We start from the raw sequence: 19,362 nt of genomic DNA, 5'->3' as shown, positions 1-19,362 counted from the left end.
GATGCTTCCAGTCGGTTGTGAAGGAGGGAATCAGAGAACCCAAAGCCTTGCTTGTCTGTTCCCTCTGTGTCCCTTGTGCTCCATTCACGTCCATAATCATCTTATCCTGACAAGTCTGAATAAGGTGAGGAGGGTCTTCCAATAGAGTCGCATGATTCATACCCTTACACAAACTGTGTGATAGCTAAGCAAATATTTTTGTCAACATGAAGATTGTCCTTTCTGATAGTTCATTAAAAAATAGTTTCCACCTGGTACTAATATCCTAATGTACACAAATTTCTGTACAAAAAAAAATAAAAGATAAGCCCCAAATGGATATTTCCAATGAGGAATGTTTGCCAGTTATTACACAATCAGCTGATGAAATTGGTATTTTATTTGGAAAAAGTCTGCCAAACTGGATTGTAATATATTTTCTTTGACCAGGTCCATAACTTGACAGTTTCTGAACTAGGAAACAAGTAAGTCAACTGGGTGTGTCTTTGTCCTAAATTTATGAATATCTACCTGTATGTTTGAATAAAATATTGTACATCTAGGTATTATAAGTACAGATTCAATAAATGAGTTTGATTCTCCCTTTATACTCAGCTAATTTACTAAATATTATTAATATACTAAATATTTAGTATACATAAAGGAGTTTAACTGTGTAATGCTTAGAACTCGGACTCTGATTGCTCCATTTACCTATGATTTAAGGACCCCATAATCTCTTCACTTGAATAACATACAGAACATTTATTTTACATTTTCATGACCATACATTACCATCATGATACAGTGAGTAAAATATAACCTTTCAATTACTGAAGGCAATGCAGAATGACTTGTTCCTAACTCACTGATCAGGTTCCCTTAAAATTACCAGTAGAGATGAGAGATTTTTTAAATCAGTAGATGATCCCTCTGGATACAACAAAAAATTGAAGGCCGGTTTTGCAGACAGTTTGTTATTTTATTGCACAGATTTCTCTTAAAGAACAAAATGCACCATCTATGTTTGGAGAATCTGGGGTCTCGGACACTGATAAACCATCAGTGTTTACACCCGTAAAGCCAAATTCAACAGTATAGTTTATGTTAAACCGCATTGCTGCAAGATAGATACCAGAATAAAAACAGAGAAAGAAAGAGGGAAAAGCTTTAAAACTGTGTTAATTCAAAGCACATGCAGGATTAAAAACTACATCATACAAACCTGGAAATCAAAACTGTTTTGTGGAATGTCAGTTAAAGTTACACTCACTTTTACTGTTATTTATTGCCTAATTAAAGTCTACTTGGTTCATTTCCTTCATACTGTTGAATTGAGAATTTCAGGAAAACAGTGGTTATAAAAATGATCAATCTTGAAAAATTATGTACAGGTAAATGTAAAATCACAAACTAAAAAATATCCCTACCCCTTGCCCTCTACTTATAAAAGGGAAACTCTCCCAGGAAGAGAAAGTCCCACAATTCCCCTCCCCCCACCTCTGTCCCCATTTGGTCTGTCACCATCTCTTTTGAGTAAATGACCTTGGAACTGAAGAGGAGGGAGGGAACACAGAGGCATCTTTATGAGGCTCCTATTGTCATCTGTCACAGTTTGAAAAGTGTCTTTTATTTCTCTATCCCACCCATTCCCAAATCAGCAATGTTTGTGAAACATTTAAAATTTAAAGAGAAACAAAAAAATGTTTAATAAACAAGAAAGGAATCCCAGGAGAAGAGCTAATAGTGGGCATTACCATGAGAAAACTGTACAGGCATTATCTGAGCTAAAGGTTTCTTTTAAGGGAAACCCAAAGGTGGCAGAGGTGATGTTAAGACTACAAAATGCCAGGTGGGCTGCTTTCTAGACTTTGGCTTTGGTGCCTGGCAGAGAAGTGGGCTCCCCGCTCCCACTGCGTCAAGCAAACCTAGGGCTCTGGGCCCAGCACCTACAGCACCCCGTGGGCAGCCTGGCAGCTGGCTTATACGTGGGCACTCTTGGCATGAGTAGGCGAGCTGGAGCCGGAAGAGTAGTACAAACGGTTTTCACCAAACGACTGGGCGTCTCCAGAGCAGCAAACGATGACACAGCCACCCACGAGGCACAGCACAGCACCGATCCAGCCCGCGTACAGGGAGTAGCCAAAGCTCACAATGGTGGTCTCACGGTGGGCGCACACAGGGAACCAGATGGTGGCGACAATGGCGCAGAGAGCTGGGGAGACACAGAGAGAGGCGTGACATCGGTACCCACCCCACGCTCCGTGCAGAGCGCAGGCGCACACTCCACAGACACTCGCCTTCCAGCCAGCTCCGTAAGGACTTCCTCAGCAAAACTTGGAATTGCTCTGCTCCCTCAGCAATTGAAACCTAAATGTTTGCATCTGCAGAGTAAGCTAACAGCTTGTGTCCAACTTACTTTTTCTACCGGTGGCAGAGACTAAAGAACTCCCACATAAAAACCAAGAAGTAAATCATTTAAGACTAAAAAATATTTGTATCTTTTTACTTACATATCAGCCCTTTGTATCTGTAGTTCCAATTCTATTTTCTTCATTTACCTAATCACATTATAATTACCTCATTGTGTATCTATCGCCCATCCTAGGCTCCGAGTTCCTTGAAGGAAAGGGTCATGTCTTATTTATAGCTCAACATTTGTGTTTAGCTCAGTATCAGGCATATTGTGTGTGCCCAACATACACTTAAATAACTGAGCCATTCAGAGATGGAAAACAAGATAGGATTCACCACAATTTTCCACTCTATTTTGTCAGTTTGGTCAATTTATATTACAAAGACCTGCAGAAGCCATGCAGTTTCTCTTGCTGTGGCAAAGATGTAAGTGGAGTACCAGTAAGGGCTTGAATTTTTGTTTTGCTATTCACAATCACAAAATCCCAACACACAAATAAACAATCCTTAGAGTAAAATAACTCATTTATTCGCAGATTTCATGATGATATTTGTTATGATAAATCGTAATGGTAGAATTTTATTTATTTTCTTGCACCAATCAGCCCAACCATCAGATTTATAGATTAAAAAAATTAATCTATAGATTTAGAGTTCATAGATTAAGAAATAGATTCTATCACAGTTAATCCTTCTTAAGCAAAATAATAAAACAAAAGCAAGCAAGAGCCTATGCAGACAACTTTTTAAAAACATTTAGACTAGAACTTCCAGTAGGGTGGCCAAAGCTACACGGAGCCATTGAACATTTGTCATGAGGCTAATGAGACTGAAGAACTGAATTTGGAATTTTAATTAATTTTCATTTAAATGGCCACATGTGGCTAGTGGCTATTTTATTAGGCAATATACCTCCAAACAAAGTTAACTCAGTGACTTCCTTTGGTATCATCTAATTTCTCACAACTACAATCAGGACAGAGATTTTAGTTAAAATTTCAAGTTGAGGAGCCAGGAACTTAGCTCAGTGGCACCACACCTGCCTTGTAACCACAAGGTTCTGAGGTTGATCCCCAGTACTGGAAAAAAAAGAAAAAAAACTCAAGTTGAGATGACATATTAAATTTGGCAGACACGAAACTATTAATAAGGGGGTTTCAGTTGTTAACTATAAAAGCCATCAACAAATTCAAAACAGAATATTGCATTGCCAATCTGATGTTTAATACTTTGGATACCCTTTTCACTTTCAACTCAGCAAGTTTTTTTCCTGATTTTCATTCATACTGATTTTTTTTCTAACTCAACTTTTATGCCCAAAGAGAAGAAATACAATTTTTCTTCAATATAAGCACATAAGTATAATGGTCAGCACATTCACTCTAAACTGAAGAAAATGAAAGTTGTGAAAGACCTTTAAAGTTTCTCATTGCAGGGCCAGGGATTTAGCTCAGTGGTTCTGCTGCCTGCCTCACAAGCGCAAAGTCCAGAGTTCGATCCCCAGTACCAAAAAAAAAGTTTCTCATTGCACTTATATAGTTTGTAGCAAAGGTTTTTGTTAGCACCAGAATAAACTCACCCCCACAAATTGAGTATAGATACATAAATAGCCATGATTCCTATCCTAAAAATGTGATGCCCAAGTGTAAGTCAGAGGCAAGAGGGGAGATTTGAACTGCCCAGATTGGCTTGTTTGGGGTTTTTGTTGTTGTTGTTGTTGTTGTTGTTGTTGTTGTTTGGGGGTTGTTTTGGTTTTTTGAGACAGTATCTTGCTTTGTAGTTCAAGATGTCCTTGAACTGACCATGTAGCCCAAGCTGGCTTCAAACTCACGGGAATCTTCCTGCCTTTGCCTCCGCAATGCTAGGATTACAGGCATGTGCCACCTTGCCAGGCCAGATGGGTTTTCTGTCACCCTAAATTCACTCCCTTAATTGTGAACTAATTTTCACAACTAAGTTTACATTGAGTTCACATAGATTATCTAAGTGGCTAAAATCTTGCATGTTCACAGCTTTCTTTTTCTTAAAAAAGTAAGTATAATCACATCTACTTCCACACTACTTTCTATATGACAAGATGTATTTTCTTTCTGTGAAGAACACTCAGGAAGACTGATGTTTGAGTTTTCCCTTTCCAGCTGAAGTCTTTGAAAACCTCAGACACAGAGGAAAATCTTTTTCTTTCTCTTTCTCTAGCCATAGATATCAAATCAAGCACTCTTGGAGAATTCCTTTTAGCCAGGCACAGAGAAAAGCTTTTTTCTCTATGAGGACAGGAAACAGAAATCCTCTTCTAGAGTGTTTCAGCCTGACAGAACTGCTGTAGATTCCCCAGAGCAATACACAATCCCCACACACCCACAGACCCCCACTGTGGGGAAGGCAGCGATCTAGCAACAAGGCCTTCCAAACACCAGGTTGGTTTAGAGCAAAAAAGTGGGCAGTGAAAAGCTAAATTATGCAGGAAAAAAGATTTGATTCCTAAGCAACTGATTTGGTTCAATCCAACATACTTTTCCCATAAACAATTAACTGGTTTCAAAACAGCTTATGGTTCAAATTAAATTTTATATTTTTCAATTACTTTGCATTTCCACATACAGCATTCAGGCACACATGTGCACAAAGATATTCCCCACATCTCATAAAACCAAATGATTTTCATATTTCATTTAGATCTTATAGAATAAGACAAAAAATACCTGTAAATTCATCTAATTCTTTTCCATTTTTTCTGCAAAGTAATAAAACAGGGTTATCTTTAGATAAAGAATCAGGATCAATATTCAAAAGGAACCATCAGTTGGTTTTAAGTATCTTAGAGATATTGTTAGATTCTATTGTAATATAATTTATTAATAAAAGAAAAACAAGAAAGGTGTTTAAACATTATAAAATGAACCTCATAGGGTTGGGTGAATAAGCGGATGGACAGAGGGAAGACAGATTGACAAATGGATGGGCAGATAAGAGATAATCACATTTTGATTCTACTTTTCCCTTCATACACACCAACTGACTCCCAACAGCATAAAACCTTAATGTGACTTTAGCACACTTAGAGACACGAGCTCATGATTTACCTCACTAAAAATTTCCTTCTTTCATAATACATGCAAAACAAGGCAAATGAGTACCAGCAGGCTCTTTATTTCCTCATAGATAAATGAACTCTGGGTGGAATTCCTGTGGCTTTCAAAGATGAACCACATCAAAACCACTAAGAAATGACAGACCACCATACAAAATGAAAGGAAATGAGAGGCGCACTAAAAACAGTGACCTTCAATTGAACTCCAAATGAAAAATGTTTAGAAACTAAAAAACAGAGAATTTACTGAATTTCAGCAAGGGCTTGAGGGGAAAATGGATATATTTTGACAAGTAAAGTTAAAAATGTTAAGTGAAATTGCTGCTTAACTAAAAAACCATGAAATATTAATAAAGCTGGCATTAATTTTTGGCTTTCTTATGTGTATGTGGGTGTGGTACTAAGGATTAAACCCAGGGGCTTCTCACTGAGCTACATCTATAGGTCCCTCGTCTTTTTTGCTTCTTTTGTATTTTAGAAAGGGTCTTGGTAAGTCACCACCTTACCCAGGTAGGGCTCCAATCTGCAGTCCTCTTGCCTCAGGCTCCCAGAGTGCCAGGATTACAGGCATGCACCACTACACCTAGACTGGCTTTTTAATTTAATTTTATTTTATTTTTTGGTACCAGTGTTCAAACTCGGGTCCTTGCACTTGCAAGGCAGGCAGCAGAACCACTGAGCTAAATCCCTGGACCTAGACTCGCTTTCTTAAAGACACAGAAGGCTTGTTAGATTTATTTCCAGTTGTTGACCAAAAAAAAAAAAAAAAAAAAAATCTTAGAATGTTCTGTTACTTGGGGAAAATAAAGCGTTTTTCTGAAATGTCAGTTACCATTAAGGTAAAGAAAATTGAAGAAATATAGAGGAAGTTTTTATTTTTTTTCATTTTATGTCATCAGGTTTTATTTTTAAATTGTCCCTAAAAACAAGACAGTAATGTTAGCACTGATTTTTCATCCTGTTTTTCCTCTTTTGCCTTCCAAAGATGCAAAGTTAACTCAACATGGGGGGTGGAAGGGTAATTTGTTCTAGGGAATAGAAAGCAAAATTATGGATTTTTTTTTTTTTTTTTTTTTTATGGAACCAGGGACCAAACTCAGGACCTTGCACTTACCAGGCAGGCACGGGCACTGAGATAATTCCCTGGCCCATGGATATTCTTAAAGAATATAAGAATAGGGCTATGGATTTAGCTCAGTGTTTCCGCCACCTGCCTTGCACGCGCAAGGTCTGGAGTTAGATCCATGGTATCAAAAAAATATATATATATAAGAATATAAAGGAGAAGAAAAACAGAAAAAACAGCTTTGCTATGTAGGAACAGATTCATCTGGGCTTGGTCCTCTCATAAGTAGAATCTCTTGCTCATCAAAGAGTAAAATTGATCACCTCTTTTGGGAACAAGTTTCAAATAATGTTAACACAATGTATTCTTTAATTGATAGAACATCACCTTTTTAAAAATTAACAATGATTTGACTTAACCAAGCAGAAATTACTTGGCAAGGCAATTTTAAAGCAATAAAACTTTAATGTAGCTTTCAATCTTTAAAGAGATTAACATGTGGTAATATTAGGGAGTTAAATAAACGTGATGCACACTTCCTCATAAATATGTACGATTATTAGGTGTCAATTAAAATTTTACTAGTAAAAAAGGAAAAGCAAATGTGATTAAGTTCAATAAAATTAATACAGATGTGTTTGATTCTAAAGGTAATAACTTAGAGCCAAGGACAGGCAGAGGCAGAGCAAAGTCAGCTCAGACGCTGACAGCTCTTCTCTCTCCCAATGAACACCTCTTTTTCCCGGCTTTGTCACTTTCAATACTAGGAACTAAAAGGACTTTGTAAGCATTGAGTCTATTGCAAGGCAATATTTTCATTAAAATTACCTAAACTACTGTGACTATATTGTACTAGTGAGTGGAAAATCTTCCTTGATATCCTGAGATTTGTGTTCTGGAAGAAATGGAGAAGTGGGGAGATGAAGCAGATAATCCATGAGTTCCTTATTAGTGAGAAAAAATTTTAATTTGAGGGGATTTATTATACCGTTTTTTCTACATTTGTGTAGGTTTGAAACTTCCCACAATAAAAACTTTTTTAAAATCCTCCTCCATTTTAAAATTTTACAAGACATTGAACACTATCTTCTACAATCAATGCTATTATAGCATATGAACTAAGTGGTAGTTCATTTTAGCTTTTCACAAAGAAATCAGTTCAGGCAATGTCATGAGATTTCTAATAAGCTGATGGCTGGAGCCATATTTATTAATTGTTCTCTTCTTGTTTAAATTTTTCTTTTTCTCATCTGTCCTTCTCATTAAACACTGACACAGCTGCCAGAGGACATACTCTTGCTACACAAGTGACTTTTAGGAAAAATTAATATTTATAATACTCAACAAATCAATGGAATATTTGAGTCTATTATTTTACTGGCCTGTTTTCAAAATTTTTCCCTTTACTTTAATTCCATTAATCTTTTCCCTCCCTATAGCTTTTTAAAGCCAGACTTATAGCTTTTTTAATTTGATTCTGTGGGTCTGACAAGCTCAATTTGTCTCACCTTTGCCTATATTTTTATCCTACCATAATTTCACCTGAAAATTACAAGTTAAAACAACTTTTTCCAAGTTCGATCCGCAGTATCAAAAAAAAAGAAAAACAAACAACTTTTTCCACTAAAAATAAGGTTACTGGCACCAAATTTTTAAAAAGGAAGAAGAGAAAATAAAAAGATTCCATTTAGGAAGCAAAGTACATTTCCATTCCTTCTATTCCCTATCCCATTCCCTAAAAACAACCAAATAAAGTATTTTTTAACTTTAGCACTGTAAGAATTAGACCAAGTTAGAACTGAGATTCAGGATTTTCAGTAAGGCAGGTTACTGTGGCTTTTCATGGGGGGGGGGGGTACTGGGGATCAAACTCGGGTACTTGACACCATGCTAAGTAATTTTTTATATCATTTCACACTTCTTACCAACCTGAAAAGTAGACATTAGTTTTCCCATTTTCTAGAAAGCCTCAGATACATTAAATTACTGCCCCAGTTCACACAGCTAGAAAGCTGTAGATTCCAGATTCAGTATGGTTGCATCTGATGCCAACTGATAAGATACAGCCATTTGAAACACAGGCACCTCCTGCCTTGACAGGGCCTCTTGAAAAGCTGCAAACAGATCAGATTTGCCTCAGATCCAGCTCAGATCTGAGGCACCTGCCGCTCCTTGAACTTCTCATCAGGCTTGAGAAGCCAGCAGCACTGGGCTCCTACTCCTGCCCACAGCAGGAGCCAAATCATCACACCATCGAATTAAGCCCACTGAGAAGATGGAGTTGTACAACAGGTATAATATTTTTAAGCTTTCAGAAAAATAGTCACAGATGTTCAACATCAGGAAGAGCTGATTTCAATCGTGTTGACAGTTTCCATACCGGAACTAGCTGCGATATCACCAGCCCCAGGCTCCCCAGCTCCAGGGTTGCCCCATCCATCCCCTTTGGTCAGGAACCAGACCTCAGCTGGAGCACCATCTGGTGACCCCTAGGACCCAGCACCAGCCCAGCCCTGGCTTCTTGGGGACAGTGACAGAAAGCAGTCCAGAGCAACAAAAAGAAGGCCTTCACTCTCTCCTGCTCCTCCCTCCGCTTAGCCAAAGGTAGAAAAACAAGGCACCTGGGACTCCGGGTGAGAAGACCTAGAGGAAATCAGCAGGTGCCGCACTTGAGACAATGAGCGTTACATTTCCAGAGCTGGCGCATTCCGGTCAAAGCAACATCCAACCCGCAGGCAAGCAATGACCCACTGAGAAATAAACCCAGGCGGGAGCAAAGATGAGGTGGACAATACTGAAAATGCAGTAGTGTAAATGGGCTATGAGTAGCCCTCATCCCTCCAAGTGCTGAGTAGCTGGAAAGGTACAGCCTCCTTGAGGGTTGGATCACTCAGTTCCCCATTTCCCCATAGTTTCAACTCCCGACAGACAAATACCGACTGAGGGATACCCACCACTACCCAGTCCCCCCGCCGACCCCGTTTTCCTTGTCTATGATACTGTCCTCTCTATGCCAAACCATCTTCGAAAGATAAAGAAAACTAATTCAGCTAGAAAGTTTCAAATTACTGGCTGCTTTTTTCCCTCTCCAGATAACCCTGGTTATTCAGTTTAAAAATTTTATTTTTAGTGTTTTTAAAGCCAATTTGTCTCTGTATACTTCACTTTTATCCCTCCATTTTCCACAAGGTTTGTTCGTGTTGGTTTGAATATGTTTTCTGACTGATGGACACTCTGTGGGTCTCATGTGAAAGGCTAGGATGTCTAGAGATGAACACCTAAGACAACAGACCCATTCTGTCTGTCATCCCCAGAGCCCGAGAAAACCTTTTGGGGTTTCTGTGAGAATGTGAGGGAAGGAACAAGCAGCAAATGTCTAGGAGGAGGAAGAGTCATCTGGATCCCACAACCTAGTTTGCCTGTAGGGCACTGGGCTTCCTAATCAAAAGGGAATTGGATGTCTGAACCCCAGAAAGCTCTACAAGAAGGGAGCACCCACAAGGTGGAGCACAGAGGCTAATGTTCCTCATGTGATAGGAATCAAAATTTCCATGCTCAGATTCTTATAGGAAATTATAGTGGTCTTTTTCCTTTTTCACTCCTGTTAGGGGACACACACACACACACACAATACAGCTTCACAAACCTCCACCCTTTCACAACCATGAGCAGTGAGGCCACACCTCTCACTTCCCTTCACTCCCTTGGTGTCGCTAGGGGTAAGAAGCCTCCAGTGGGAGGTGGAGTGACCATCAGTAAGTGGCATCCACACACGCAGAACCCTGATACCTTCCCCTCATCCCTCAGAGACCTAATCTAGTATGCCAATTTGGAGATGGAAGTTCCTTGTCCCAAGAGAAAGGAACTTTATATCTAAACTACATCCAGACCAGTTTCTCCTTCATTCATATGTACATTTTAAGAAGAGCTGCTATAAATTCATTTCCTCTATAAGGATTTAGACATGTTAATGGAATCAGCATCCAAGAAAAAATGGAACCAGCGTGTAATCCCAGCACTTGGAAGGCTGAGGCAAGAGGATTTGCTGTGAGTTCAAGGCCAGGCTGAGCTACATAAGGAGTTCAAGGCCAGCCTGAACTAATAGTGAGACCCTATCAAAAGAGAGAGAGAGAGAAATTAAATCACCAAAAAGAACAGAGCTCAAAGGACCCTCCACCATTGTTATAGCAAGCTTTTGTGTGCAGATGTAAGCAGCAAGACTGAATGTGCTTATGCCATTTCCTTGTCCTCGGCTGTCACCACACCAAACCACAGCCTGACCACCTTCCTTGTAACTCTCAAGACTCATTGCTAGGTTCCTTGGCTCTGGGAAACTCCTCCAGTCCAGATTAGGTGCCTTCCTGAATGTGTGCATGGCCTGTGTACCTTTTTAGATATCCACTTGCCACATGCTATCGAGATACCTGTGTACACTCAGAGCAGAAACTGCTTCTTTTTCCTACTGTCTCCAGTCCCTGGCACACATGCTCAATGAACACTTACTAAATACAAATGGTGAATCATCACCTACTGGTCTACCAGCCTCAGCCCCTTTTCTCTTACCCTCCTCTTTCTCTAGTCTTTACAGATTAACTGAGGCTCTCAGATTTGGTTGCACTAAGTATCATGTCAGGATCTTTCAAAAAACATATTTTTTTGACCCAACCCCTAGAAAATTCTGATTTAATTGTTCCCCTGTGGAAACTGGATATAAATGTTCTAAAAGGGACTCCCTTCTGTGGCCTGGATAGAGCCACCCTGTAACATTCTCTTGTCCTCTGGTCTCTCCCTCAGATATTTCATACCCTCAAAATCTTCTCCTTATTTTTCTTTTTTAAACTCATGTTCACATTCAGTGTGCCTCACAGACATTACTTATCCTTTTGTTTAAATTTCTCATAAAATAGAAACGGACCCTGACTATTCAGGTCTATTGCTCAGTGGATTCCCTTGGCTTCCTGTCACATTTCTCTTGAACTGGTTGAAGCAGCAAGCACAGGATTTGAGACTGATGGGGTTCACTCAGAGTAGAAGTGCCACAGAGAAAACTTACCCAGCAGAATGAGCATAACGCCAGCCAGCTGGGCCCGCCTGTACTTGGCCACACCTGGCTCGTGGCCCATTCGGATGCAGGGGAGAACAGTCAGCAGCAGCAAAATGGCCGGCAGGCCTAGAACTGAAGCCGCAATCATCAGGGCTCGGCAAGCCTGCACGTAGCCTGCCGACAAGAAAGTGGAGAGGGTGGGTTACACCAGGGATCCTCTTGGTTCCTGAGTCCTGCCCCCAGAAATTCAGCACTGCCTTCCTTTCTTCTTCTCACCCCCTCCTCAAGACTTCTAAATGTGCTTAATGTTATCCAAAATCACTACACACCTTTAAAGCAACTTAGCAACAGATAGGGAAGCTAGGGAATTGGAATGGGGATCCCTGATTTAGATCACTTGGTGGAGCTTTGAGAATGGAGAGACTCTTGTCTATTATTATATCGCCTCCTAAAAGATTCAGATGAGGGCCCAGGATATAGCTCAGTGGCACCACACCTGCCTCCCAAGCGCAAGGTCCTGAGTTGGATCCCTGGTACCAGAAAAAAAAGAAAAAAATTACAAGATTCAGATGAAAACTCAAATCTGCAAAGAAAATGAATGGTGATCTCTGTGTTGGCTCCAGTCTGCTGTTGATTTGCTCTATGTATGACCTTGTTTTACTTTCCTCATCTATAATGTGAAAATAATATGCCTACATCTCTCTGACAGAATTCTACTGAAGGGTAAAGCTACTAAATTCTACTGAAGGGTCATTCATTCCCACAGTTCCTAGAACAATTACTATGCCAAGTACTGGAAGGGGTGAGCTATTAATGTTGGTGTTATTACTGTGTCAGTGCAGTGCTTTTATCTGCAGATGTACTCAATGGCTTCTGTCTTGAACCATGTGCTTTTAATTCACATGGATATGAACAATGCGTAGTGGTGAACTCAGCTAAACTGCAACTTAAACCTCTGACTTCCTCTCTCTGCTCTCTGCAGAGGCTGCCATTCTGATGAAACTTGTTCGCCGCAGCTGGTCAGGCTCCAACTCCTGCCTCACCCGCGGTGCCCAGCATGTTTCTCCAACTGTCCATCGTGGTCTAGAAGTTACTTCTCCAGCCCTGAAGAGCTTGGAGGGCAGACACCTGCTTGGTTTTCGTGTCCCCACAAAGGGTGATGTAAACAAGCAATTACAAATGAACAAGTGAATTGAACAATAAAAGAGTAGAGCAAAGCTATCTGACGTTTATGCTGTCAAATATAATGCTAAGTAACAACTTTATTAAAAAGCAGATCATATTATGTACAGTATTCATGTAGAATAAATCTGATAAGATACTGGGGGAATTTCACAGACTTAATTGGGTGTTTCACACTTAAATTTATTGTTTCTCATCAAAACACTCTTTTTTAAAAAAAAAAAAAAGTGGTACTTTTTTTAAAAGTGGCATTTATTACCCTCCCTTTTTTGCTCAGGGAGGCAGAGTTAACGGCAAAGCCAAAAAAATGTGGCCCCAATTCTGCCTCACATACCAGGACTCTCATTTTCAATCCAGCGAGTCTTCGTTGGGCACCAAAATCTGACTTGAATACTACTTCTTAGCAAGGTATGTTTTGCCAGAATCCACACACCACACGGCTCTTTTCCGTCTCATCTCAGTTTCTTCAGAATTAAAGACAATCAAGCAAGTATCTCTTGATTTGAAAACCCCCAGAGAGGAGGGGGAGAAGCCTGAGACCGAACCCCTCCCTGCTCCTGCAGCTTGTAGGCCAACCAGAGCTGACACAAAGGATGCAGTCACCCAGCACCCGAGGTTCTGAAATTCGTGGCACAGGCCGTCCACACACTTTGGTGCCAAGGTCATATCTGGAAGTTAAAAGATTGAGACTGACTCTACCCCCACTCAAAGCATAAGGGAGGGACAGCAGGAAGGATTAGGCTCCCCCTCAAAAAAAATGTGCTAGGGGGGATGTTCTCTGAAAACAAATGACTTGGCACTGAATGCTCAGTAAAATTAACTCCTGTAGAAACAGAGAATAAATGTATGCTTCATTCAAAGGTCCCTACAGATTTCACACCGAGCTTTACTTTTTAAAATTGTAGCTACCACTTCTGGAGCATCTACTACACCAAAGGAAGTTTATATTTCTTCTCTCATTTAAACCCCAGAACAATTCTGAAAGACAGGCTCTTGGTTCAGTTTTAATTTTTAAAAGAGAACAACTGAGGTTCATTGAGGTTAATAGTTTATCTCAAATCACCCAGCTCGTGAGTGCTGCATCTCAGGGGTCTGGCGCAGGTCTACCAAGGTCAGCTTTAACTGAAGCTGGATCCAGATGTAGGTTCCTCAACTTCTGTCCTTCTGAGAGTCCAAAATGGAGAAGAGAATAATGAAAGGCAAGCCTGACTGGTGCGCCGGAAGCACACACTATGCACCTGAGTCAGTGCCGGGCCCAGGAGAGGGCTCAAAGTGAGGAGGGCCATCTGCATCTTCAAGGAATTTTAAATGTAGAATGTAACTCAGCAACAACGAAAAGACAAACAGACAAAATGTGCTGTGACAAGGATGAGAGTCAAGTACTTGGGCACCAAGAAAGATTGATTCCAACTGCCAGACCTGGGAAGTAGGGAGCACTGGGGGGCACTTATAGGGGTGCAGAGTCTCTGGGGAGTGAGAGACTCTTCAAAAAGAAGGCACAAAGTGAATGCCTCCCAGATGGGCGCCTTCAGGACCGGGTTCCCGTCTAAAGGAAGCCTGGACAAGCCTCTCCCTCCTCAAAGCTGAGGGGAACGGAAGGGCGCCATGCAGGAAGCAGAAGCCAACCCGGTAGGAGAGACTCCCAGCGGAAAACCTGAAAGGCGCCCTTGAACTTCCTCTTCAACCAACTGGCTGTTGGTTTAAACCAGAATTGAAACTGTGACCCAAAATTTTTCCACAGAACGGCAAACAAAGATGGGGCCCAGGTCGGCACCGGGAGGCTGGCTGTCAGTCCTGCCCTTCACTCCCACCCGGAGACACAGCTGGGGCTGGGACGACTTCAGGAGCCGCTGTGCCCCTGGAGCACCCGCTCCTCCCAATCCCACTAGAGCAGGGCCGATGGCGGCAGGGTCCCCGAAGTCCCGCGGTCAGACCCCCCCACCCAGCCGAGACGGGTGGGGATGGAGGAGATCGACCGGCTGTGGGGACTGCGAGAACCATCCGAGGGTCTGCTCAGCGGGCAGCCAGAAAACCCTCGGGCCGCGCACCCTCAAGGACCACACCTGCTGCTCCTGCGTGAATTGCCCAGGCGCTGGAGTCTCCGATGCCCCTCCCGTCTGCGCGACCCTGAGCAGAAGCAAGGAGCCTCCGGGAGGAGGCTGGGCTAGGGCGCTGGGGAAATTCGGGTCCATGGACCGCGGTGCAGGAGGCGGGTGGGGCGATGGGAATTGACAAGGAATATGTGCCTATAGCTGCCTGCCTCTCAGTTCATTAAATCCTCAAAGCGCCTAGGTCAGCACTGGACCAATTACTATTATTATTCCAAATTCCAGATAAGAAAACTGAGGCCGAGAGGGGGTAAGCTTAGGGCTGCCTAACTGCTATATGATAAAGTGGGACTGGAGGTGTCAAAAATGTGCCCAAAGGCCTTCAAGCCCCAAAATGTTTCTGTGAACGTCAATGGCCCCCTCTCGGGTCTGGCCTGAGAGTACGGGTTCCGAAGCGGGGTGCTTACCCGGCAGGATGAGGATGTCCACCAGGGGCTTGCAGTGGTACAGCCCGGTGGCCATGACGCAGTCGGCCCACAGCCCCTTGGAGCCCAGTTCGTCCAGCTTGCGGCAGGTAGGGATGGTGTAGCCGCAGGTCACCACCCAGTCATTGGTGGATGTAGTGACAATGATGCCGATCCAGCCCACGAAGCTCGTGACGAAGCCCACCACCTGCAGGCACGTGGCCACCATGGTGGTCGCCCCGACGTCCACGCTCCTCGCCCCTAGCCGCTGTGCCCGGCCCGCGGGCTGGACAGCGCCTGCCCTGGACCTCGCTCGGCTGCGCTCCGGAGCCGCTAGCGGGCAATCGCCCGAGGCTGGACACGCGAGGCGGCGGCGTGGGCCGTGAAAGGCCGAGAGCCCAGATCCGACGGCGCGGCGGGATCACAGCGGGGACAGCGACGAACGCGCGGCAGGGACCGGAGCGCTGCTGGGCAGCGCGTCCCCGCCCCCTCTTTAAACCGGGTGGCCGCGGCTGGCGAGCACCAATCGGCGACAGCCGCGAGGAAAGCCGGCCAATCGCTGGCGGGGTCCGAAGTGGAGTGTGGAAAGCAGCAAGGTAAAGGGGGGTTGGGGGGCTTGGGCCTCCTCCTCCCCCAGCCCGGGCCGGGCGTCTCGGCGGTCAGCGCTGGAAAGTAAGAGTTCGATCCAGGCTTAAGAGGTGGCGAACTCAGAGGGGGCGCGAGTCAGGCGAGTTCTGCTTTGCTGAGAATTGTTTCTCATCTTGCAGCCCGTCTCTCGTCTCCGTCTCTGGGTCTCCCTTTGTTCCACGCTCCTCAGCTTCTACCCACTTGCTCCTTCTTCCTAGCTGTGAACACTCCCAAGGGTGCCCAGTACAATTCTCCCGCGGTCCGGGATTCTGAGTCTTAACTGCCCTGCTGGACAGAGCCAAAGCCTCCAGTGCACCATCGTAGTTAAAAATGATCCCCACTCCCACCTCCCGCAGGTGGGAAACCATCAGAGGCAGCCATGCCCACAAGAATGGTGACAGCAATAACAAGCTCTCATTCCATTGTATATTATGTGCGTGTGTTTTACGTGTAATAGTTCATCTAATTCTCACAACCTTTGTGGTAGGAACAGTTGTTGATTGTGCATAATAAGCACGAAAAGACAGCAAGAGAAAATCTAAGTGGCCCGAATTCCCACAGCAAGTATGGAGAAATTTTCATGGGCCCATCTCACCCTCCTAAGTAACCATTCCTGGGATGATGTCCCAATTATCACTTTCTGAAAATTTGTAAAGGGCTCAAGTGTTCCACTTCAGATACATTACAAGTTAGGCTGACTGCTCCAGCTGACTGTCAAGTTGATATCTGTATTCCACTGAGAAAACTGCTTAGCCTAGAGTGAGGGTATAAGTGTAAACTATCATCATCATCATCATCACCAACACCATTCAGCCACCTTCTGTCCAGCATTCAAACGTGCCGCCTTCTCTGCACTTCTTACCCTGTACTCCTTAGACTGTGTTTACATTAAACAGTTTAAACTCTCTCAGAAATATTTGACTTACTACATCTCTTGATCTGCTCATTTGGACCCCTACCTCCTCTCCAATCACGCAGTTTAAATGCGTAAAGGACCATTAAGGTGTAAACGACTTCAGCAAGAACAAGAACATTCTTCTCAACATTGTAAAATCTCAGATACAGGTCATAAATTACAGGTGCTGAGCTTCCCATAGCCTTTCCTAATGCAGAGTCATTGCAAATCACAATTGGCCTTGAGACAGTCGTGTTTTAGTGGAGGACACAGAGGAGTCAAGTGCACAAACAGAAATGGCTCCATGATAGGCACTGCCAACAAGAGCCACAATGATTCCCCATGAAGCACGGGTATTGCAAACACAGGTCAGGCTGCTGAGTTTAAACCCTGGCTTAGGGGCTGGGGATTTAGCTCAGTGGCTTCGCCGCCTGCTGTGCAAGCGCAAAGACCTGAGTTTGATCCCCAGTACCAAAAAAAAACCAAAAATGAATAAACCCTGGTTCCACTACTTCCTAGCTGTGGCACCAAGTTACTTCCCTGTACTTTATTTTCTTTTCTTATTTGTAAAATGAAGTTGAAAATCTTGCCTACCTTGATGATTATCTTAATAATCTTTTCTTTCCATTTACATAAGTATTTTATTTATACACACACAAACAAAAAACTCAGAATGGTCCTTAAGCATGTGAGCTAAAAATGAGATCTGTTTTTGAGTTTGACTATGGATAATTTTCCCAATATTTAGAAAAGCAGAGGAAACATAACAGGCTATCAAACGCTGTTTTCTGATAAAGGAAGCAACTACAGGAGAAAGCTTTTTATTTGTTCAAAGTAACCAGTGCTATTGATGCGAAACAAAACCCAACAACTTCCACAAATACTTTCAAAACCAACATATTAAACTTGATTTTCATTAGAATGCTGTTTTTTTCACACTAGTGAATCAAACACCAAGACTCATTATATATATATATAAATATACATATAAACGATGTAAGTTATTGAGCTTCATCTTCTGGACAAGAATGCCAAGTTAGTCTCTCTTCATAAAAAGCAATAACAATCTGAGGACATTTCAGATTTGCCTCTTTTCCCAGCACCAAGTCAGCCTCATCTGAATCTTTCCATTTCATGAGAAACATCAATTCACCACTATTGTCTGTGACACCAATTATTCATTCAGGATCAAGACCTCTAGCAAATCCTCTAGGTTTGTCAGCAGCATCTCTTTTCTTCTTTGATTTGCTATCATCAGACTCACTGTCAGATAAAGATTTTCTTTTTGTACCGTCTTTTTCTTTACCAGCTTTTTGAGAATTAAGAAATGTTTCAATTAATTCTGGACAATCTAAATTTTCTTCAGGTTCCCATGTATTGTCAGCATCTGTAAATCCCTTCCACTTCAGAAAATACTCCACCTTCCCATTCATTTCACGATGGTCCAGTACTTTTTCTACCACAAATCCTTCAGGCTCTGCTTCCTCAACTTTTTTACTTTTTCCATTTTGTTTCTTTCCCATTTTTTGCAATGTAGTTTTATTGGAGGCCATTTTTTATTGCAGACTTGCAGAGCTATTATTCACAGCCTGAGATGCTTGCGTCGCGGGTCCGCAGCATCTCGGCCTGCACCTATCTTGATAATCTTGATGATTATGTAGTTAATAAACATATAGACCTTAAAGTAATGTCCAATACAAAGTAAGTCTCCATAAGCCTGGGCTACTAGTATTACAATATGATGCTTCAGAACTCTTGCTTTTGTACTCCTGTGTATTCTCCCTGCATTCATGTGAGTTTGATTTGTGGAAATTATTTTATAAGTGAACTTTTTGAGTGCACTATTGTGTTTAGGGAGTATTCCATGACTAGGGTCTATGAATCTGGGTATTTTCAGATATTTCCTTATAACACTCAAATACAGCTTTTGCACTAAGTACAACATAAAATATAAAGCCCAAGCAACATCAGTTCATGGCAAAAGTCATTGTAAAATCTGAATACTTGTGACTCCACTAATAGTTGACATTCTACTCATGAAAATTCAACCAATCAGAATTCAGCAGTACCCAGATCACCCACAGGTCACACATACAGGAGGTATTTGTCAAGCCAGATTTCAGAACTCAGACACCAAGTGGTATAGAGTTGAGAAGCTGTTGCAGTGGAATCTCCTGGATTCACATTCTGTCTTCACCACTTGAGTGAATTAAGCCATGTGACTCTCAGGTTCTTCACTCTGCAATGAAAAGAGCAATGTGAAGACTAGATGAGCTAACTGATACAAAGTGCTTGCACAGTGCCCAGCACTGTTGGACACTCATTAACATTAGCTGTTTGTATTTATTTATAGGCATATAAAATCAGAAATGTGAGATTCCTTTGATAAAGATGAAATCTAAATAATTAGATTATTATCATCATCTAATGAGAGAAATCATAAGATCAGTGTGTGAATGATCCAGCCTAGATGTATAAAAAGCCATTCACAAGAGGCCAGATTATAATGTGTTTGAATTAATTAGTCATATTAGTAAAGAGAAGGCATGCT

At 42.2% G+C, this 19,362-nt stretch overlaps 1 protein-coding gene and 1 pseudogene across 1 annotated transcript; both read right to left on the bottom strand.

The window, feature by feature from the left end:
* Positions 1-940: 940 nt before the first annotated feature.
* On the bottom strand, positions 941-15,758 carry Cldn11 (claudin 11). The gene is made up of 3 exons (XM_004834584.4): positions 15,293-15,758; positions 11,605-11,769; positions 941-2,194 (listed from the first exon to the last, which is right to left on the bottom strand). The coding sequence occupies exons 1-3, from the start codon at positions 15,516-15,518 to the stop codon at positions 1,962-1,964; spliced, it is 624 nt and encodes a 207-aa protein (XP_004834641.1). The 5' UTR covers positions 15,519-15,758; the 3' UTR covers positions 941-1,961.
* A 2,054-nt stretch (positions 15,759-17,812) lies between these two features.
* On the bottom strand, positions 17,813-18,414 carry LOC101725437 (chromobox protein homolog 3 pseudogene; annotated as a pseudogene).
* Between the last annotated feature and the right edge of the window lie 948 nt (positions 18,415-19,362).

Source organism: Heterocephalus glaber, unplaced genomic scaffold (assembly GCF_053883595.1).
Source record: "Heterocephalus glaber isolate CG9 unplaced genomic scaffold, H.glaber_assembly_v1.0 deba00001504, whole genome shotgun sequence".
NCBI classification, from domain to species: domain Eukaryota; kingdom Metazoa; phylum Chordata; class Mammalia; order Rodentia; family Bathyergidae; genus Heterocephalus; species Heterocephalus glaber.
This window is presented reverse-complemented; position numbering and strand designations above follow the sequence as displayed.

What these genes read in the sequence shown, in the direction of transcription:
- Cldn11 (XM_004834584.4), bottom strand. Translation starts at nt 15,518, where the DNA reads ATGGTGGCCACGTGCCTGCAGGTGGTGGGCTTCGTCACGAGCTTCGTG. An exon ending in GGACATCCTCATCCTGCCGG is followed by an intron (nt 11,770 to 15,292) that starts GTAAGCACCCCG and finishes TCTTGTCGGCAG; the next exon opens with GCTACGTGCAGGCTTGCCGA. An exon ending in CGTTATGCTCATTCTGCTGG is followed by an intron (nt 2,195 to 11,604) that starts GTAAGTTTTCTC and finishes GTGTCTCCCCAG; the next exon opens with CTCTCTGCGCCATTGTCGCC.